This window comes from Catharus ustulatus, chromosome 8 (genome assembly GCF_009819885.2).
Source record: "Catharus ustulatus isolate bCatUst1 chromosome 8, bCatUst1.pri.v2, whole genome shotgun sequence".
In the NCBI taxonomy this organism is placed as follows: domain Eukaryota; kingdom Metazoa; phylum Chordata; class Aves; order Passeriformes; family Turdidae; genus Catharus; species Catharus ustulatus.
Window position 1 is genome coordinate 7,609,148 of NC_046228.1, and position 23,785 is coordinate 7,632,932.

At 36.4% G+C, this 23,785-nt stretch overlaps 1 protein-coding gene across 3 annotated transcripts in view; it reads right to left on the reverse strand.

The window, feature by feature from the left end:
- The window catches only part of ATRNL1 (attractin like 1), a 435,468-nt gene that overhangs the window by 375,384 nt on the left and 36,299 nt on the right, over positions 1 to 23,785 (reverse strand). For all 3 annotated transcript variants that reach the window (XM_033066085.2, XM_033066084.2, XM_033066086.2), the window contains exons 2-7: positions 20,372 to 20,455; positions 18,329 to 18,442; positions 17,860 to 17,988; positions 14,584 to 14,792; positions 4,793 to 4,967; positions 3,680 to 3,767 (exon numbers count right to left, since the gene is read on the reverse strand). In XM_033066085.2, coding sequence (XP_032921976.1) covers positions 3,680 to 3,767; positions 4,793 to 4,967; positions 14,584 to 14,792; positions 17,860 to 17,988; positions 18,329 to 18,442; positions 20,372 to 20,455 — 799 coding nt within the window. The remainder of the gene's footprint in view (positions 1 to 3,679; positions 3,768 to 4,792; positions 4,968 to 14,583; positions 14,793 to 17,859; positions 17,989 to 18,328; positions 18,443 to 20,371; positions 20,456 to 23,785) is intronic.

A 23,785-nucleotide genomic window follows, 5' to 3' on the forward strand; every position in this document is an offset into this window, starting at 1 on the left:
CTTCATTCTCCACAGAGTCAATCACACAGCTATAATTTACCTTGCACCACAATAAGGCAACGCTGTCTCTGCACTCTCACTCCAGCCTAGCACTAGGCTCTGAAATCTCAGGAGCTCAAGTCAAAAAACTTAATCTGATTTCTTCTCTGTGGAAATGTTTTTTCCTATCAACTATAAAGGAAACATTACACAATTACTGGTACACAGCTGAAAACACAGCTCAAAGCTGCCATCTCTAGGTGATGATTATGTTCTACTGCTCTTCATTCTAAATTATTTTTTCTGTTTTTTTACAAGAGACTGAAGATCTAAAAGGAAAAATACCAGAACTTCATCCTAATAAGTTAATGTAAGAACTTACTCCAGAAGGGTTTACTTTTCCCCCTTGAGATTTCTGTGACTTGCAGGATCAACTCCTTTTGGCCCCTGTAACTTCTGACATTTGACACAATCACTAATACAAGCAGCATAGTTGCTAATTATTTCACATAGGTTCATTATTAGTGGATCTTAATTGCTAATTAACATATGTCTTCATATGTTAATTAGGCAACAACAGCCACAGCTGCTTCACTATACCTTTGCTCGTAGCTTTCTTTATTACTAACATGAGTTGCACTTCTTCACTGGGATCCAAAGAGATGTCTGAATTAACACAGATCTATCATATTTAATATTTACTGATGAAAGAACTTCTAAGTTACCCTTTAGTTTGGAATGTCTCAAGAAAATATTAGCACTGTCAAATAAAAAGGTTAAATTATATTTTAAGCCTTCATTCTGAACTGATAAATGATACATTACTCAAATGTTTCTTGACTAAAAAGTCCACATTCCACAAGAACTGTAATAATCGAAGTCACTGGTCAAAAAGATCTGACCTTTCAAAGAACAGATAATACATCAGCAATGAATCAGGGAACTGACAGGAAGAAAAGCAAGCTTTGAGTTGATGTTAGGGCATGAACAAAACCTAGTGTATATTACTACTGAAAACACTTCTACAATATTCACCATGCCAAACCTCTCTGTAAGAGCAACAGATGCCAGGAAAACAAGACAAAACAAAATATCAGCCCATGCCTTCAACTCCTCTTAACTTAGAGGAAGCACTAACTATATAAAAGAAGAGCAAACATCAAAATAAATCAAAATGTATAACTAGAAGTGTAAAATATTTAAAAGAAAAATATGAAAAATGTGAAAAAATGAATTCTAAGACATTGTAAGACATTTTTGCTCAGATTACAAGAACACTTCCTATTTGAAAGAGAAAACTCCATTACAAATAACAAAATAAAGTTTAACTTAACAGAAGGATAACGGAAACTTATAATAAAAATTAGAGTTCAAAACAAAGTTAAGAAACTCCACCAGATTAAAATCACACCAAGGCAAGCTATGAAATACCTTAACGAGATGCCTGCAAAATTTATATATGAAGTACTAAGACATCACTTTTCAAATGCATTAGCAACACACCTAACTAGATGTGCCAACAGACTGTCTGAAGGAGTAGTCTGAGAAGTGAAAGCCATAGCAATAAAATGAAGTTAACTTTCCCACATGAGTTCTTCATGGCAGACTTTACAGGTATTTCCATAGCAAAAACTAAAAACAGAAAGTTACAGTAGGAAAAAAAGAAACAACAAACCTGGCAAAGAAAATCCCTGGAATCAGTTCTGAAGAAATTAAAGAGCTAATTCCTGTCTGTAGTGTGTAAATTCCTGCTTAAAAATGGGTCCATAGCAAAAGACTGGGAGGGGCAGAAAGGACAGAATTCAGTGAGTGAAACAGACAAACAGATGAAGAAAAATTCTGTGAATTTTTGAAAAGGAAAGTTACATCTTGCAAACCAAACATTGGCTTTTTCTGAATAAATCAAATGTCCAGATGATACATACACCTGAAATTTCCAAAAGATGCTTAATGATATTCCTCATGCCTTAAAGGAACTAAGATGTTCTGGAACAAGGAAAACAGACAAATCTATAAAGTAAAGTTGGGGGGAAAAAAATAGTCACTTCTTAAATGAATAAAGGTCATTAGTGATGTCACACAGATACGTGCAACTGGGATTTGCTTGTACAGTATGTTAAAAACAAGCTGGCATGGGGAGGAGTGGGAAAAACAGCAATAGTTTTTTACTATACTGTGCTATTTAAAATAGCTGAGACAATTGTGAAACACAAATAATTGCAGAAGAATCTCCTAATACTGCATGTGCAATGCAAGAAAAAATTAAAGAGTATATAATTGCTCATATGCATAAGGATGAAAAGACGCCTATGTGAAAAAACAATTTAAAGTCTAAGCATGTGGGGAGGGGGGTTTAAATTGCCTAGCACGAGCTCCTGAGGATGTAACTGACAGTGCTGAAAAAATACCAGTTCAAAGCCAACAGCAGATTTCAAAAAGCTAAAGCACCCTAAAGAACTAACAGAAAAAAATTAGACCCTTAATTCCCTATTACATCAATCTCTGAGGTAAAAACACACTAAAGACTGCGATTCCTCCTTTCTCAAAAGGAGTAGAACTGAATTAGAAGAGGTAAAGGAAATGAATGGTACAACATTATCCAAGGTATGAAATTAGAAGAGGTAAAGGAAATGAATGGTACAACATTATCCAAGGTATGAAATATCTTCCTTATAGAGGATTATTAAAAACACAAAGAATTTTCAGTATGATAAAGAAATGGTAGAGGGTGTGATGGCCAGTAGTATGAGGAAATAAATGGAGAATAATAAGTAGGTATTATTAAAATTAAACCAGCAAGTACCAGTTTCTGAAAAGGTTTCATTTCTTAAAAAATATTCTGGAATTCTTAGGCACAGGATGATGTCAATGTTAAAATAAATACATGGTCCAAAAATTTTTGCAAAATAAATGAATAAATTTAAAAACAGAGATTCATAATTTCTCCACAAAAATACTATCCTATTTTAGGAAATCCCAGCTGCAAAGTAGGACAGTATTCTGAGGAAGCTTCCATAAATTCCTGACATTTTTTCTTATATTCTTCCCTAGGCATTCACTGTTACCCATTACCCAAGAGGTGTTACCAGGCAAGATGAACCCTTTGGTCTGACTCAATATAATCCTTATTGTATCAAGGCAACTATTGCGGTGCCTTACACAAAGAAATGAAAATTTGCGACACCAATTCTGTATTTCTGTGCCACAGCTAACAAGTCTGTCACCCTCTGTAGCTTGTCTCCCTGACAGCCCCCTCAGGCATGTGGAGCCTTCTCTCCAGCGCTGTCTGCCTGTGCTCCTGGATTCCCTGAACATTCCCCATCCCTGGGCCATCGCTTGCCACAGCGCTGCCAAAGGACCCTGCTACCAACAATTGGCTCTGCCTGTGGGGTTCAGCCCCTGGGATGGTGCCTGGTGAGCAAGAGCACTGCCTACACCCCCAGTTACATCTCACACACCCCTCTGTCTTTCGTTGGTAGGTTCAGCTTGGAAGGTTTATGGTCAGCAAAGTGATTGAGGAGCATTGCATAATCTCAGTTCCAAAAACCGTGCAATACATCTAAGTGCTGAAGAAAACATTAATACAAAATATTTAGAAATTAAATTATCCTCAAAAGTCTCTGCTCATGATGACTGATTTTAAGATCACTAACAGCACACACATACAAATTTAATATACAGAATACTGAAGAGTCCAAACCTGATACAAAGCAAGAGTGTGTCCATATCTCTGGAGTGGCCCTTTGGATACAGGCACTACATTCCATATACTGCTTTCCAAATTATAGCTAGAAGATAAATAGAAAAAGGAACATTTTCAACCTGCAGCGGAAATAGAAGGCTTGTATGTTCAAACTAACTCTGACACAGCAATTTGTTAGTGGGACAACACGACCCTTTGAACTATTACAACAGTGCTCTAACTTGTGACAGTGCACTAAATATTCCTCAAACACAACGGGAGCAGCTCTCTAAGGGACCCATCAACAATCTCATAAAATAGGAGTAACTAACAAAAATCACAAGACTTGTTCTGTTATCAGTCATGTAGAAAACCCCATCTCACCAAACTACACATGCTTTTGTGCTACTCTGAAGATTTACTGTTGGGCACCTTCTTAACTATACGGTTGATTTTAATTTCCACTATATTTTAATTAATTTATAAATGCATAACATTAGATAAGAGAAATTTTAAAACAAAGTCAAAGCTAGAAAAGAAAAATCCAAAAGATTATGTGTTTTGTCTTGGATAATTGGAAATGTGTGGAAGAAAGCAACAGGTAAACAACAACAGGAGAAGCAAACATGCTAATAATATGCTTAAAAATATATCCTAACATTTGCATTTGCCACATTTAGGGCCTCTGCATATGAAGTTACCATCCAAATCACCTGGGTGCTATTTACAGCTGCTTCAGCTTTGTTTTCAATAGGTGGTCAAATACACACATATAAATTGCTGTAAGTATAAAAAAGTGGAATACAGGTGACCTGCCTGACCCTACTGGCATGGCACCAGCAGGCAAAGCGCAAGCACTAAACACAAGTGTCCTGTAACCATAAACTAACATCAGTAATGCAAATGTAGGTCACCAAACTGAAGTACATATAAATATCACCTTGATGTTGCTCGTATTTTCATTTTCTATAATCATAAGAAAATTACAAGCATAAAATAAGACCATTAAAAAAGAATCTAAAAGAGATATAAACCTTTCAGCTAAATTAGAAGATAGAAGCTCCCTCCCTGGTAGGATCTGTTTCCCCTAAGCCCCATCAGAAAGGACATGACAGAGCAGAAATCACTCACTTCAGCACCATTTGGAAGGAGCTGTAGTTAAAGGTGTAGCCTCCAATCACCCACATGAACTTGCCATGCAGGACAGCCTTGTGGGAGGCACGGCCCACAGAGGGGCTGAAGGGCTTCACGTTGGGCAGGATCCAGTAAGACTCCGTGGAGGGGACGTTCAAAGAACAATCTGGACCTGTTTTGTAAACAAAAATGCAATTTGTGCAATCTGTTAGACAGGGATGTTAAAGCCAATAAAGCAGAAACAGGGGAGGCTTAATTACAGATGTCAGGATTGCTCATTCTGATAAAATATGGTGTACACTTTTATGTTTAACAGATGCTCAATGAAAAAATTGACAACATGGGATGTCAATCTAATTGAAAGCATTAGATTAGCTCAAATAATAGCAATTCATTTCTACATTCTTCTCAGAAAACAGACTGTAAGTCACAAATTGAAAGAAAGGCACAAAGGATCACATTTTTAAATCACCTACCATTTAGGTTGAACACTTTTAGCGCTGTATGTTACCTTTGGAGAAAACTATACTATTTTTTAATCAGAATAAGGTATATCAAAGCAAATAATATTACAGCAAATCAAGTTGAATTAGTACAATATGCATTATACTATATTAAATCTTAGAAGTAAAAATTTGCCTTTTGCAAATGCCATTCTGCATCAGTTTACAAGAGAAAAATACACTATCAAGTGCTTTATCAAAAGAATTATTTGAATGTTTAAATTTTATTACATTTTATGGACCATTCTACAAAGCCACCAAACACACAATTACTAAATTTTATTTTCAAATGTATTTCGGCCAATAATTTTTGTCAAAGTAAGAAAAGTCAGCAAAATGCATAGGGTTTTTTTGCTATATGACTATCACAATCATGCAAAGCAAAATAATTTTTGTATTTGTTCTGCAATAACAAAAATGTGATCTCTTCATCATCAGTTTATGCACTGGAGCTTATTTAAAACCTGAATATATATATATATATATTGCTGTGTATATAGCAATATATAGCTGTGTATATTCCTGTGTGTATATATATATATATTTATATATATAGCTGACAAAGGCTATTATTGCAGGGTCTTTGAAGAACCATAGAACAAGTTCCTGTCTGACCATGTGACTGAACAACAAAACAATATACAAAATTCAAGATAGTAAAATTGCAAACTAAGTAAGGTGCATTTGAGGATTATCTCAGGATAGCTGATGCAAATATTACATCACCACTCAGCAGTGGTCAAAATAAAGATTTGTGACAGAATGGAGAATACTGTTACTCCACTGCATAAATCTGTGGCTTGTGTAACCTTAGAAAACTTTGTCCTACTGAAAAAGAAGAGATTAATGCTGGAGACTGTTTCCAGGAAAGTAATAAGGATGTTCCAATTACAGGAACCACTGAATTCCTTCAAACTACTGACTTTTTCACTTGGAAAAAAACAAACTTTGGAAGTGAATTATAAATGTTTATAAAATAAGTGACAAAGACAGGGTGAATATGAAAGATCCACAGTCTCTCTGAATATAAAGAGCTGAGTTTTATGAAATGCAGCTTGAAGAAGTCATGTTCAAAGCAAACAAAAGGAGACAGTTCTTAATGTAAAAAGTTTCAGATCTCTTTGGCAAGGATACTCCCCTGGCAAAGGGCGCTCCAGATGTGAAGATTTACATGAGTCAGACATAATTTTAGAACAGAGAGCTGCTGAAGTTTACTAAATAAGCTAAATAAGTAATGTGCATTGAGTCTACAATAACTTTAAAACATATCTTGGGGGAATGGAAGCACAGGGAGATAATGTTTTTTCCAATGTTTACTGTAATTTTGGGGGGAAGTTGTTACAGTTCCTTCTGACACACAACAACCAGGCATCCAATGTGTACATAAGCAGCTGTCAACTTTTCCTAGTACACTATAGAAGAATGATGTCCACTTGTATCCAAATTACCTTCCATTCACTGAACAATGGAGACACTCAATTCCCATAGTTCATTATACCTTCTACTCAGAAAAGATTAATGGCATTTGAATGAGGTCTAATGAGAGCATGAACAATTCATACATTATTTCTTAAGCATTAATAATTGATACTGTAATAGAGTTGTAACCTCAGCAAAATCGTGATTTTGCTAAATCACCGGAGGAAACGCTTAATTTGAATATAAAAGGGCTTTAAAATAAACAATTGATTAAGTATTCTTTGATCAGGGAAGAGCTTAAAATGATGGAAGCGGTGCCTGCGGGTCAGGAGAAGCCGCATCCCGGCTGGCTGTCCCCGGGATGTCGCGGCCAGCGGGGACCCCTGGTGGCGAGCGGCGAGCGGAGCCGGAATTCCTGCGGCACATCCCGGGACAGCCGGCACCGACTGCGGGAAACGAGCGCCAGAAAACCGCCCCCTACTGGGTTAAGAATACAAAAATCTAAGCCAGATCAGTGATGGAAAGGATGTGACAGACAGCGCTCTTGCAGCCTCAGTGCTTGGTCAGAACTGAGCGGCAGCGAAGGGGAGAGGGGAAGCACGAACCCCACTGTGCCATGGAGTCATGGAAGGCTTTGGGCTGGAAGGAGCCTCAAAGAGCATCGACCCGCACCCCCACTGCCATGGGCAAGGACTGACCCCGTTACGTATCCATCAGGACAAAAATCGAATATATAGCCGCAAAAATGCAAAATAATAGAATAGTACTGGCCTCTATCAAAACGTCATTTAAAAAGCAAATTCTTTTGTATGGCTGTTGATTTATAAAAGCAAGGTAAATGTAGGACTTACAAATATCATTTATATACTTTCCTGCTTGAATACATACACCATTATTTCAGTAAAAATACATATTCTCTTCAGAAATATCACATTCACTAAATACGTGCCTTCTGTGCAACAAAGAGCACTACAGCTGCAGAACAAAGATAATGAAAAATATGTTTTGTTACGTTTTATGCAAATATGATTTTTCTCCATTCATTTAAAATTGAGTTTCTTTCTTATCTTCCTAATGTGTCAGTCAATCCGCTTGGGGAGGGGGGCAATGCTTTAAAAGCAGCAAACAACTTTATAAACCTGCACTGGAAGTCAATTACGTTATCCTCTAAGGTAGGAAAAAATTCTATAGGTTTAAAATAGCGATTTATCCCCACCACACAAAAGAATGAATCTAATTTCTATTTATTGAGGAGATTCATGAAAAGCCAAAGTAACAATCTGTTCCAGTAGTTTAAGTCATAAGATCAATTTCCACCAAAATGACTGAACATCATCTACTGTCTTCAAACCAAATCTTTTCCTTTGGGACCACAGGAGAAAAAACAGAAGTATTGATGTGTTGAATATAAATTTAACAGTGCTCTTCATGCAATATAATCAAAGTGATTTTAAATGTATTTGTTGCTTATTCTGGTTTTGTTTGTGTCATAATTTGAGTTGAGAATTATTACTTTAATATATTTTTTCAACCACCTCAAATCAGTGTTTGAAACCAGTCCTACAGACCATTTGTGCTGGAATGGCTCAGTAATTCCTTCTAGGCATTTCAACAGTAGGTCTACCCATGTACCCCTACACTGCACAGCTCTGCAATATCCATACTGGATGTAATTCTTTCTCCCATCCTGCAAATAGTCTTGGTGAAAATGAGAGTCAAGGGCAGACAGAGAGATCCTGGTGAGGTGCCCACTAAAGCAGCAGGGCAGCAAGCAGTGCCAGGACTCAGGCTCCTCCAGGAATGACTCAGAAATCCTAAAGCACATGAGCTGATGCAGTTGTTGAAATGCCCCCTGGGTGCTGTTGCTGATCCTGTTCGCCTCCTCAGGCAGGAAGAGTGGATCTTCTGAGGGTCATCTGGCCAGGAGATGCCCAGGGTCAGTACAAACAGGGGAGCCAGAAGGGCTGCAGGGCCTGCCATGGGTGGGTACAACTCCACAGCATCCTTTAACTGCTCAGCTCCCGATCCCACACTCAAGATCAACAAGGCTGGCACAGAAGATAAGGCCAGATGTCACAGCATTGTCTGCTAGAAGCAGGGAAAGCTTTCCTAGTCCTCCATGACTGAGAACAAGTACAGTCTCTGGCAGACATCACATGAGATTTGTCATCTTAAACAAAAACAGGTTTTGCTTCTCACTCTCTAAAAGAAGCAGGGACTTTCAGAGCAGCAGTAGCTGACAATACCCATTGGACTGGAGATTCTGAGACTCCATCCTAATGGCAGCAAGGTACCAGTATCTCTGCTAACAACTTCTATAAAACTTTGCAGCTCTAAGAAAAAAGCCTCTTTCATTTTCCCAAATGATGTATTGATGACCAGTTTATCCCAGTTTTTTATTCTGCCAGTGTTGCTACCACTGTACTTAAAGACCTGGTCTGTCTATACACCCCACAAATGTTTACAAACAGAAACACTCTTCCCTCCCAGCCTTGATTTTACTTGTTTAAACAAACCATGCTCTGTTAGTGCCTTCCATAGCCCTGTCCATCCTAACAGTTCTCCCTCTGCTTCTATTTGTATTCATAAAACTGTAGTAACAAAACATGAACCATACTACTAATGCTTTCATATATTTAACTGGAATTTCTGTGACTGATCATCCTACCGGTACACTTGGCACTTTGGATTTTAAATATCAAATTAATAATGTTAATTAGTTCATGTTCTAATTGAGATAGACAAGCAAGTTTTCTCCCATGTCTCTTTCCACATTTCAATTCAAGACTATAAAACAAATTCTTAATACTCTTAGTCTCTAAATGTATTAATTTGCAATTTATCCTGAAGTAATTAAAACCTTACTTTACACATTACTTGCAGATTTTCTTGCAGGATATTCTGGTTCTCCATATTTAAAGTACCTTCTACCTTTGTATTTCCAGATTTCATTAGTAGCCTTATTAGGAGAGTATAAAAATTATGTAACAATATCAGTCCCAAGATCAGCTTTTAAGGAGCACTGATACCTTTCCATGTGTGTTCAGCACATCCACTCACGTTTCATAAAGCAGCTGAGTTCCCCTTATTGTTTCCTTATGTATGCACTGCACTCTCCAGTTTCAATTATTTCCTGTCATCAAATGCTGAGGTTCAGATAAAATACATTGCATTTTCATGTCAATTTTCTTACATGTCAATTATCTTCATATGAACTACATTGATAAATTCAGATTTCAACTGTTTTGTTAGTAATCACAACATAGATTTCATTATTTCTTTCCTCAAGTAATTGTCTAGAACCATACATAGTGCTGAAATTAAGCTAACAGGTTTTGAGCTGCATTAATCCCTTTCTTTCTAATCTTAAATGAAGGTGTTACAGATAATAAAGTAAATTTAGTATCTTACCTTATCAGGGAGATCAGCATTATCTACTTCTTGTATTCAGGACAGAGAATTTCTTGGGATCATTATTTTAATCAAGTTCTATTTTACTACATTTAAGTGTATGCTTTTTAAACAAATATCTAGGTCATAGATTTATTCTAAATGGATTACATTTTTCATTAAAACTCTCAAATAGCAGGGGACTCTCTTCCTAAATCTCATCCTAATTAGACATAGAGAGCATTATCAACCCCTTTAATGCAGTCATTTAGTGAAACAAATCAAATAAATTCTGTTAAACTTGCTGTCACTAATTATCAAACGACACCATAAAGGTATTTAAAACTGGAGCTGGCTCTTCATTTACCTGTGATGTTCCTTCTCTTGCAATAAGGACACTTGATTTTTCTCAAAAAATTTTCAGACACTAAATTTCTAATTACAATAGCTATATTTTGTTTACGAATTGCACAGTCCTCCAAGGATGCTTGTCAAATTGTTAAATTCCAGCTGAAGATAAATCTGAAGAACATTTCCAGCACATAGGAAATAACCATTCATTACAAGACAATTCCTTCCTACCAATTCTATAGATGCAAACTTTTCTTAGATGACTCTCATTTCTGTGATCAACATTAAAAAAAAAAAAAAAAAAAAAAAAAAAACCTTTGCAAATATGGAGCAAAGAAATAGGATTCAAACTTAAAATTGGGGGACAAAAGGATTCCTTGGATATGTGTCGTTATATGTATATGCAGTATAAATGCACATATGTTTATTGACATTTCCCAGACTGTAAAGCTGCAGTTTCTCCTTTCTGAATTGATACTGGCCAGGACACAACCTGTAAAGTAAAATTGAGGCAAAGAGGGCATTATCACAGGACAGAATAGTTGTAAGAAACCTGCTTCTCTTTTTCCTTCCAAAAATAGGTCTGTCCAAAGCACATGTTACATCACAGGTCCTCATTTCTGAAGACACAGACTTGTGTGCTTTCTGGTCAAGAACATCCAGGCACAAGGGGCCAAAATCTCAGCTTTCAAACCCCCAGGAATTTGGCACAAGCTCTTCCCAGTGCTGCATTTCACCTGCTGCTACCTGAGTCCCCCTCTCAAACCTCCCTCACCAATTTCAATAAAGCAGCAGCACAGAAGCACAGCTTTGCTAAATCTCAACACTGGGGAATAAGGCAGGTCAAATGAGAGCTTGACATCAAAGCCTTCCATTGAAAAGTGGGAACAAACCCAAATCCAGTGAGTCCTTTCAGGATAACCCGAGTTAGACAGACATTGACAGAGTTGTTCTGGCTACACTCAAAATGCTGTTAGAATAAATGCCATAGTACCAAGCAAAACACTGATTTTACACTGCAGTAGTCATAGCCCCTTTTATACTTTCATTGTTTACTCTTCTCCTTACAGAAAGGCTCATTTTTCCCTAGAGAGATGTTATAAAACTCAAGCTGCCTGAATTGCTAATGGACTTATTTCAAAGTTAATTAGTTTAATTTCAGAATCTGGTCTTCTGCTACATCTCTATCTGCTAGGAGCAGCTCTGTAGGGAGAACCAACTAACTATACATGTTCCAGAAATTTTATTGGTGTTTTACCTTTGGATTAGGGCTGAATGCCTGCTTGGGGTTGGTGTGCATTATGTGCAACCCTTTTTGGTAGACCCCATTTTTGGTGTAGTTCCTTATAAAGGAATGCACTTCCTCTGTTTCCAAACTACCTCACAATGCAATCCAAAACAAAATAAAAGTGAAGGATCAGATTTGCTTTGAAGGTACTGTACTGATACCCTTAAAACTAATTTAAACAAACCCTATAACTCCTCTGTAATAGATTCCCTTTTTACTTGCAGTGCTGATGTTCAATGATCAAAGTACCAATAAAATTTCTCTTAAGTTCAAGAGAGCCTTCATTTTTTTCTTCCTTGTCTACACTCAGGAATCATCAATGTTTTCAGCACTTTCAAAAATAGTACACTCAACCCTCCTTAAAACATGGAACTCTTTGCTATCCTTCCAGTCATCCTGAATTTTTTTCACCTGCCACAAAAGTTTTTAACTGTTTGGAAATCTCTCTGCTCCTTTATAGCCTGAAACAATCCAATACATGGCATTCCTGGCACCAAAGAGAATCTTCTGCCTGTGAAAACATATTCAGTAAAAGCATCTTTCTATAAAATTTTTAAATAGGTCAAATCGTGCAAGAGCCACCACTTTGGTCTCAGCCACATCCCCATTTCTCTTTCACATGTGCCTAACAAAGAAAGAGAGAGCAAGTCAGTGGTTTTAAGGCATATGTTTTTCCTCCCTGAATTACATCCACAGCCTTTTATGAGCAGGCATCAACACATTCTGTTAGATAATATCAAGACAGATTAGCCAGGAATGGGACAGTGCAATATGGTACAGAACTCATAAAGAAAATGCTCCTTAGGGAAAAAGTTCAGCCTCCTTTATATTAGGTGAATATTTTAAATTAACCAGATTTTCTGTAAATTCTAAATTTTGTTCTTACACCAACCCCCTCATAAATATTTATTATTTCTAGCATTATTAAAAATACTTTGATTAAAAAGTATTTATCTATTGCATGTTTTGTTAAATGCAACGTCCCTTAAAAACAAAAATTATATCAATTATTTGTCTTAAAAGTCTAAGTTTCTATCAAAGCTTTATTCTATATTAGTACAACCAGCAGTCAGCTGCAAGTATCTAAAAGATCCTTGTATTAAATTCCACAAGACATATATAATAATCAGAGGACCCTACTTTTTACTCAAAGAAGTTATTCCATCCCCAAGAATACCCATAAGTACTTTCTTTTCTCAGAATTCTTGTTATAAATGTGCAATGTTCTTCAGAGCTGCTCTTTCGAAAATGACCACAAGATGTCACCATTGTAAAAGAAAAACTCCCTGCAGTAAAATAGGAAATTCTGGGATTTATATTCTGAATCAGGGGTCCTAATTATTATACATCCAAATCAATGCACTTCAATGATTTTTTTTTAATACAGGCACTGAAGTTACTCAAAAGAAGATAAAAAGAAAATAGTAATAAAAAATGAACCATGAAATTCTCTCCTAAAGCATACAAATCAAGATCCTTCAGCCACTTGGTTTGAATTACCAAACACAAGAAAAACTTGTCCGACAGCAAGATAAAACTTTATGATTCTGTCATTGCAAATAATATTCACAGAAGATAGTATCAGTATAGAAACTAAAAAGAATATGGGTATAAATAAATCAAGAAATAAAACAGAGAAGTAAGTAGTCTCCCAGAGAGCTTAGGGAAAGCTGGGTATTTAGTAAGAGAAAACAATTATATATCCAAGCCAGCTCATCTGTGACAGAATTAAAAAATAAAAATAAAAATTGAAATGTAAGTAGATTCAGTGAAAATCCAAGGAACAATGAAGCAAATTATCTTTATATGATCTGTAGGAAAGAGTAAGAATGTAATATGTACAGAAATGCTAGGAGAAAGGAAAGTGCTAGCAGCAGTAGTCAGATTTTTATTTTATTTTTTGCTTTAAACTTCTAATTAAAGTTCATAGCACTGTATCTGAAGGTATAGCCTACAAATAATTTCTGAAGATTTGTGACATTTCCCCATCTTGTACTCAGCAATTTGACATTGCAAGGAATCCATGCACAACTGAAAGGTTGATAGTCTTGCTGCAAATTCTGTTCACAGCTTCTGGACAGAGATTAAGCCTTCAGGATGTTTTTGTGCACTACAGCCCTGCAAGGTTTTAAAGGACTCAGTAATAAGTCTACACTATTTCTATTCAATGACCATACTGCTAAACCACTTCTCTTCTGTGGGTGCACTGACTGCCTTTGAATGAACAACTTATTAATTATTAAGAAGTGAAACTAGATCTCATCATTACTGTGGAGTAATAGGTGCGACAGCTAATAGAAGTTAAAAAGCCATTTCCTTTGACATGCCAAAAGAAACAGCAATAAAACAGAACAGAGGCAGGAAGTCATGGGAAGGGGGCATATCAGCTAAGTAATCTGGAGGGATTTTAATATTTCTGCTAAGAGAATGGCAATTTCTAAGCATAGCAAGCTAAGCCAGTTGAGACTTGTAACAGAAGTGGTAAATGATAAAAACAAAAATCCACAAGCATCTAGCATAATTATAGTGAGTGGATTAAACATTTAGGACCTTAAATAATTTATCGGTAATGAGAAACAATGATTTATGGTACTGGGAGTAAAACTGCACCACATGCTTACAGTACATCCATTAGCCCACACACTCTTGTATCATTTTAACACAGCAGTTCACCTTCCTTTTTCATTGAGAGGCTGCTACAAATAATACCCAACAAAAAGTAGACAGTGGATACTCTACTTCAGGAAACACTGAAAATATGATGCTATGATGTGACATTAAAAGAAGGGTGGGGAGAAAAATCAAATTACCTAGCCACTAAGCTAAGCAAAGCTTACCTTGCCAGCTGTCATTGCAGACACAGAGCTTCTCTCCTGTCAGGTCACAGTAGCCATGGTCAGGACTGCCACAGTTGGCTTTGCAATAGGGAATGTCACAGGCTTCTCCTTTCCAGTACTTGTCACACTCACAGTACACCCGGCTCGGCACAGACAGGCTGGTTGTGCACTTGCCATGTTCTGAGCAGTTATTAGGGCAAGAGTTAATTCTGAAAAAAAATATATATATATGTAAGAGAAGGGATATCATGACCCATGAGCTGATGACAGTGGTTTCATCTGACAGCACTCCAGTAGTATTTGTCAAATAAAGTATTTTTCACCATTAAAAATGTTATGTACTGATAAAACACAAGTTTAATGATGATTTTACAGGCAAATGAGCTCAAAAGGTGTTGATCCAATGTTACATACAAAGTCTGTGATGCACTCAGGGTCACAAATACCTTGCACTGCAACAAATACTGACATGAAGCAGAAGGACAGGCCCTGCCTGGACAGATCACTACCTATTTTTCACATATATTCCAGTGTAAACACTTAGTCTCTTCACATGCTTGTTATCTCTAGAAACAACCATTCTGGAAGTAATTGAGCTCAAACTCTCCACCACAGGCATGGAGTTAAAGGGTTTTCCTGAGTAGCTTTGGGCCATACTATGAACAGTATGCCTAACATCTAGGGAGAATAAAAGGGGGGAAAAACAAGCAAGGAAAAATACATGATGGCTAATATCCTCAAACTACTTGTAAGTAGACTTCATGCTTTGAATCCTTAATAAAACCACCTTAACTCTGCGGTCCAAGATGCAAAAATCAGGAGAGTCTCGGCTGAAAGAAATCTGTGACTGTTCTGGGAGATACCATTTCTGTGATACACCCAACCAAACACTGAGATCACAGGCAACTGGAGTGCAAAATTAAGCAAAGTGGTTCCAGAAATGCAGGCACCTCCTTGAAATGAGGGAAGATGGAGGATATGGAACTCAGTTTCCATGAACTCAGGCAGCACATGCCTGATGAACTCCAAATAGGATTTGAAACTTTTTTGGATGACTCACAGCAAACAGAATAAAGTGTTACTACAAAACTCTGATAATACAGACTACTCTCTGCAGATGTGAGAGACTGATATTGTTCACAATCTTCCTTACTGAATGAAGCTCTAACTGAATGAAGAAAGTTATTAAAAGTTAGCAAAGAATTGTTCAAGGCTGGCTTTGACAAGATGTAGTTGAGGCAGGACAGTGAGGAGACACATTTTTGTCTTCTAGAAACTCACTTCTCAAAGGACTGAATCTGTTACACTGTTAAAATAGAAAATTCCATATCTGACCATCATTCCAAATCTCCTGAGGGTTTTACCTGGTAACACACATGGCATTAAAACCATTGATGGCATTAACAGCTGAATGTTACAGCTGTGAGGAACCTCTCCCCCAGCCTCACAGGGAGCATTCTGCAGTCAAGTTTTTCCATCAGGAGATATTAGTTGGAGAGTAAACCATTTCCCACTCCAACTGCTTCATTAAGGATTCAAGCAAAATGAGAAAAACTCGATCAGCAGAATTGGAAGAAAGTTGCCTGACTCCAAGGAACAGAAAATTTACTCAGACTATTCTGGAGGAATTACAGTTGTTTGCTACTGAAATGGCACTTTAGTCACAGATTTTGTGTTTCTGTCTTCCCCAAAATAAAGGAATACAAGTGGTCTATCAAGATGAAGTAAAAAAAAAAAAGAAAGAGGGTAACAGAAGCATAATGCAATAGACCAGTGACAGAAGCAGAGTTAATGCAGCCATAAAAAGTAATTGTAGGTACTTCTTTATCATAAAAAAACAGTACTGTTGGTTCATTGAAAACTGTTTTAAAAGTCTCCATTGCAATAAAAGATACAGAAGAACAGAGTACACAGAATTTCATGAGTTATATATGCAAAGGAATGAAAAACTGGCGTTTTTTTCACTTATTTTAAATCTACAGAAAAAATTAGGTAATGATATGCAGCATGCACCACATTACCAAGTAATGAAAGAATGCATATACACTCATTTCTTAAGAATGCCAAGTCCTATTGCCATTTGCTCCCAAGACAAATAAAATAAGTGTAATAAAAGTTTCAGGGATAACTGAAAAATGTAGTTAATTACAACAGAAAATCTGCCAGGTGATGTCAACTGATATCACTGATGTCAACTGACAAAAATTAAAAATACCCAGTCTTCTTCTAGGCTGCCATTTTCAGTGCAATATATATAGTGAGGTTTCCCAAACTTTGAATAGTTATTTATTATCTGGTCAAAGGTGGGTAATCTGCTGCAAATTACAGCAATAATTTCCCATAGATAATGTACCAAGTACTGTGCCAAGAGCAAAGCTATGGTCAGAAACACAAATAGGAATTTTAAACTAATACAGAATATGGCAAAAATATTAAATGTACTTCAACATAAGAAATGCAGAGCTGGCCACTACATCCCAATAACTGGTATTTCAGAATCTGAAAAGATTGAGAGAAAGGAACAAGCATATTTTTAATAATGGAAAAACTGTCACATAAAGAAACAGGTCCAACAGGACCAAGCAATTCCCTCTTGAACTAAGGCATGCAATAAGAAGAGATGTTGCATCGTGTCACATGCACATCCCAAATGAGACAGAAGTTGTAAACAGCTGGTGCATATAAAAAGGAAAAGGCTCAGGTATGCTGTATGCATCTTTGGAGCTGCTGACACAGAAAAGGAGGTTGGAAAAAAGCAATCATGGTCATATCAGATTAGACTTTGCCATCAGAAAAACTAAAAGACACACAGTGCAGATAAGATCTATGAAGGCAGAGTGTAGACTGAGATGGAAAATAGGAGAGGAAATACCCAAGAAGAGGAAGTGAAATGCAATAAAATCTTTGTGGCTGGCACAAAAATCCAAGTGGAACTGCTTGGAAGGTTTCAAAAGCCATAGTATATTCAGCAAGAAAAATCAAGCAACAGATGATCCCAGTTCAGGAGAAGGGAATTTATATGACAGCAGATACAATCTCCCTTCTAGTCCATATGACAACTTTATGTGTTGAATAAACACTGGAGGGGATACATTCTAGTTCCATATGGCTCAGGAAAAACATACTCTGGAAATGGCCATGTGACTTCACTCCAAAAACCATACTCTGTCTCTAGGAGTTTCTTCCCCCTAACTCATACCTTAGTAATTTATTACAAGCCCAGCCCCCTGCTTTTAGACACTCACATTGAGTATGAGTATGTAGGAAAATACTTACGAATAAAAAATGTTAAATCCCGTTAGGTTATAAGCAGCATCACTAAAAAAGTGCAGCAATGCATAGCCAGATGTAGTAACCACTTCAGGAACAGTTTCATTGCCACGCACTTCAGGGACTATTAGACCACTGGAAAAGAGGAGAAAAATATATTTAAGCAATCTTTGGTATATTTAGGAAAAAGAAAAAAAAAGGAAAGCGGGAGTTCAGAATTCTGCCTGTGTATAACCATTAACATTCCATGCAATGTCAGCAGTAAGTATCCAAATAATGCATTTCATCTATGATTATCTTACCAAAACTGTAACATTTTGGAATGCATTCCAATACAACTTTACATATATGTTCCCATATATTATAAGAAAGCAAGCTAGTTCACATATTAAAGCCTCTAATGTTACTTTTTCCCCAGTAATTGAAAATGTCTATACATGACTACATGGACAGAAAGATTAGTAAATACACTCACCTAAATACAGCTATTAAAGGTGCATATATTGAATCTCCATCATATACATACATATGGTCCCAGCTACATTCTGTGGCAAAATGATTAAATCTTAATCTTAGTATAGCATTTGGGCTGGAAAAAAAAAATTGATGTAACACATTATTTACAGAATTACTGAGAGCATAAGATCAAGAACTCATAGTAGAATTGGTCACACCAACATAAGTCTGCTAAAACTTTTGAGTCGTAATTAAATATTTCAAAGTGTTAAATAAAACAAGTCAGGGCAAGCAAATATTTCTCTTTATCTTAGAAAATTTTTAAATATCTTCAGACCTCAGCTAATAATTCCTAAAGTTAATAAGAGGCTTAAATTCACCAGATTTTATGAGTGCTCAGAACCACAAATTTAGAGCAATTAAAATACCTCGTTTTAATAGTTTTTAATAAATTTACAATGTCAGGACTATGAACTTTAAAGAACCTCTCAAGATAAAATCACCTACAAATCCTCTTTCCAATATTACACTAATTATTGAAAAAAAATCTTAAAACACTAATCTAAAATTGCAACCAATTTAGTGCAAGTGCCTGCCTCTTCCCCTCTGCTAACACGTGGGAAATATCAGCAGATTTTGGCTGAGGTCCAAATGGATCTGTAAGGGGAATCTTCAGATTTCACAGAATTATCATACATACATACACACTTTTTCTTTTTTTTTCCTATGAAGCATAATGTTTATTTTCTTGTAGTTCTCCGTGCTATTGACAGGTTTGAGCATAATTTGTCAGTTTGGAAAAGGTGGGTTTTGGTGATAGATCCTTTGGAGAGAGTTCTTTATTCATTTTTTAAGAGAGTATTATACACATATGTGACTTCCTTGTGTGCTGACACTTGGCACAGTGCTGCTGGTTGCTTTACTCCTCCCCAGACAGTGCAGCACATTGATTTCTCCAGCTACCCACTCTGCCATCCCCTGCGAACAGGAGGAATGCAGTGGGGAACACCTTCAAAGCAGTTTGCCTAGGGGGCTGAGGTGTGTTTCCACTTTGGTGCAGTGTAGTGCAAATATTCCTGAGCTAGACTTGCCTGAGTAAAAAGAGAAGTCTAGCTAGGTCAGACACATATTCAGCTATAGCCTGGTCTTCAATAAAGATTCAATTTAAAAGATTTTTTGAGCACCTGTAACTTCATTGCTGTTTTGTTTAAATTACTGTCTGCATATAAGCAGACCAAATTTAGATGAGACACATCATTTCTGAACTGCAGCAGCAGAGCAGATATCCAAGGTGATTGAGATTATGGCAACATGGAAATACAGAAAGAGTTAATTTTCTTCTAGAATGTTAGTAGAACTGTGAACTAGAGTCAGCAAAATCCTGACCCATATCCTGGGGGAGTCCTCCTGAAACGTAACCAATTTGTGCCATTAACATTCAGCCATACTAATTTATGTGTCTCGTTATTTCTTCAGGCATGTCTGTGTGTTTCTGTGCTGCATAAACTGAAAAATTAGCAATAGGCATGAGGTATCCAAACTGTAGGCATAAAACTATTTCAAAACTAAGTACACGAGGAACTGTAGAATGTAACAGAAAATATTTTACAGAAGAACTAACTTTTGAGAAACCTGTAACTGAATAAGCCTTCTGCACTTGAGGCCATTTCTGATTTATCACTGATATGAGTTAAATAAAATAAATCAGGTAATGAGTTAAATAAAGGAATTCTCTAAATACTTTTGGAACTTATGTAAAAGTACTGAAATATGCAACAAATTTATCACTGGGTTTTGAGGGCCTGCAGCAATAGCCAAATACCAATGTCAGCTTAATTTCTGCTGCTATTTGAATGGAAATGGAATTTGGCCAACTCTAAGCAATCATGAAAATCCTAATATAATTTTTAAAAATTCTATATAATATTTAAACAAAACCCAAACAAACTAACAAAACACCAAACTGTTCATATTGTATCCTCATGCAGTCTCTATGTGAGTTCTCAAGAACACATAGCACCAAACTGTTCAGAAAATTTAAGCTATGAAAATAGATACTTACTATCCTTCAATTAACCATGTACATTTAGTTTTGTATTTATAATTTATAGGTCCATCTGTTAAATATCCAGAAGGTTCTGTTAACCTAAAAGAGGAAAAACAGGGCTGTAATAAACCAGAGACAACAGAACATGAATCATCAATATGCCAAGAGGATCTTTCTTGATGGAAAGAAAATTGGGGGTAGGGAAAACAGTCAAGTCTCTCTTCATATTTCTCATCACACTATTTGTGCTCATAAAAACTTCAATTCTGATTGTTCTATATCATTGATTTGCTTTCTTCCCCCAGGCATTCACTTGTATTTTTTCTAGTTCAGTAGCAAATAATTTAAATTATCCTTCACACAAAATGGATCCAAGCCAATATAAGGGGTGTTTGTTTAAGAGCATTTTGGTTTGCTCTGCTTATTTACTTTGCCATTGCCTTACAACTTACTTCTGAGATTAGACAACACCAGCCATACAAAAACTCTCCTAGATCAAGACAAATGAAGATATAAATTTGAATAAGCACATCTGTCAGCCTGCTGCTCTGATATTCCTAGTCAGTACCCTGTCTCTGCACAGTGATCTCCAGTGATTACCCAGGAAGGAGTAAATCCCTGCAGATTCTGCACACAGCATTACACCACCTTCAATGACTTGCAGCTCAGGGTTACTTTCAGTCCACAGCTGTGCCTTTGGGTTCATGCTTTATACCACTCAAAATGTAATGATCTGTGTTTTATTTCCCTACTTTCCCTCCTCTGCCCCTTTTCCAACCTGAGGAATCCTTGTTCAGTGCTTTTAATAAATCTTTGTATTCTCCTAGAGCCTGCTGAGATGCAACAGAGATCATCATATTGTAGTCCAGATGCAAGTGAACCATGAATCTGTACAGTAGCAATATTATTTCCATTTTATTCTCTATTCTCATTTAAGATAGTATTTGCTCTTTCAACAACTACTATTCTGACATTTCAAACAGAAATATCTGCTGTAACTTTTTTTTTGAGTGATAATAGTTCAATATTCATCACATATAGAAATTCCTTTTATGTAGAAAGAGAACCTTTTTCACCCATTCATATATATTATGTTGTATTAATCTATGCAGTGATAAAACAGCAGATGAAATTCAATAATCTATTAACATAAAAGCTTTCTGATAGAGCCTGGTATCTTCAGCACATTGTATCTTCACTAATCCATTTTATTTTCTGCATCCTTTATGATTATGTTCAGGCATTAACACTCATCTCCAACGGCCTTACTCCACTGGGGAAACAGACCATCCCGCTCCTTAATATCAAATAACAAATAACAAATATAAATACATCCTCAGGAACTCTCATTTCTTTCACTATATTGTTGAAAGAGAATCATTAAGAATAGGTATCACTAAATAAGAAAAGCTTTGTTTGTCTGTTCCATGTGTTGTTTTCTTTACTAAATGGCAGTAATACGTAAAATTCCAATCAAAATCATTTCAGTGCTGTCATATGATTTATATACAGAAGTCTTCTTTAGCAATCCACAGAACATATATTTTTCTGGAAGAAGTGTGAAATATCACCTCATTTGCAGTCATGACCATTGCCTTCTTAGTTGTTGCATAGTGCAGTGGAGGTGACTTAGAGTTGTTTTTATTAGATCAGTTCTTTGGTACTAGTAAAGTACAAACATTTTCCCTTGTTTCCTAGGATGATAATTTTTTGATAAGTAGTTTCTTTTGGAAGATTAGATAGCCTTTGAAACAGCCATTTCACTTTGTTGGGAAAAAAAGTAAATAAATAAGAGCATGACATTGCTTTGCAATAATGTTTGTAGAAAATGGTAAGATAAGGGTTTGTTCTACTTAAAATAAATACATAGCAAGACAGATGGAAATTACTTCAAGTTTCTTGAGTCATACCAAGAACTTTTCTGTATTATTTTTCTTTCCAAGTGTTATCAAATACCAAATCCCATAACTCACAAAGATAAGCAGTACTTTCAGGTAATCCCTTGCCCAATCTAGGGCAATGTTCTCTTTCATATATTTCATCAGCAGTTTTCCTCCGTGACTAACAGTGATTCTGTCAAATAACCACAATCCAGATGAGTCACCCTGACCATGCACTCATTAGTCACAGAGGTGCCTGCATTGCACCCCACTCCTTGCTCACCACTGAGAAAGCCTCAGTGATGAGAGGAAGCCAGAACAATTTGTGTGGCCTGCCCAGGCACCACAGGTTTATCACACCCAGACTCCAACCTTCTTAACAGAACACACAAGGGAATAGCTGATGCTGTGTATTGTCATTTGAAATTGCACATCAGTTTTCATAATATTTTCAACAATCTTTTTCCTAGCTGGCAGGGTTATAATCAAAGCTTATAAAGAATTAGAGAGTGCATGCCAAGAGAACATTTCCCATCTCAGTAAACTGTAAAACAGATCTACCAAATAATAGAAAGACGTCAGGATGCTGCACACTTAAAGGCATTCAGAAGCACCAGTGACAGATCAGTCACTCACCAAGGTGATCAGTCAGTCAGCAATAGATTCCATGAAACAGAAGTGACACTGCAGGGTTTCACTCAGCAGACATCCACCAGAAACGCAAAGGCTAAAGCCAATTCAGGCAACTAAAACATGCAATAAAGGGATGTCTACATTCACCTGGAATATTACCACTGCTATAAAATAATGGCAAATATAGCTGAGTTAGAATGTACAGAGGCAATATTTACCACTGCAGAGACTTTAAACCAAGACTGGTGCATTTCAAGAAGAAAGTACATTCTAGATCAGTCAGAAATTATTGGTCCAAAGTGAAGGAGTAGTCAGATGAAATCTATGCCCTGCAATACATAAGACGTCAGAGCAGGTTATTAAAAAGGCCCTTCCTGTTGTAATATTTATAGATCTGTGAGAAACACAGTCTTGTCATATCCTGTATCTTCCTGCAAAAAATAATATCACCAAATCTTTCAGAGAGTGGTACTAATTTAAACCAGAAAAGTCATCGGCTATTTTCTGTCATCAGCAGAACATGAAGCTCCACAAAACTGCTGGTAGATGGATAGAGGTCTGATTTATAATATTGGTGCTTTAGGAGAAACAAAGCATAAGCTACATTCATAATATTGCAAATATTCACTACTAAATAAAGAGATATAAAGAAATTCATTTATGTCTATATTACTTAGTGTCACACTTCTACTGATAATTTTAAGAAATGTTGGATTACTTTGCAATTTCTACTTCAGATGTATCTGAATACACAATATAGAGCATATTTTGCTTCATGGATCCATCTCAATATCAGTACTGGTGTGTCAGTCGAGCTATTCTCTCCATTGCTGAAAAATTTTGCTCCATCTCCTTTTCATCTTTTATGAAAATATGTTTTATTAAAAAGAAATAAAAATCAATAACTGTGCTTCAA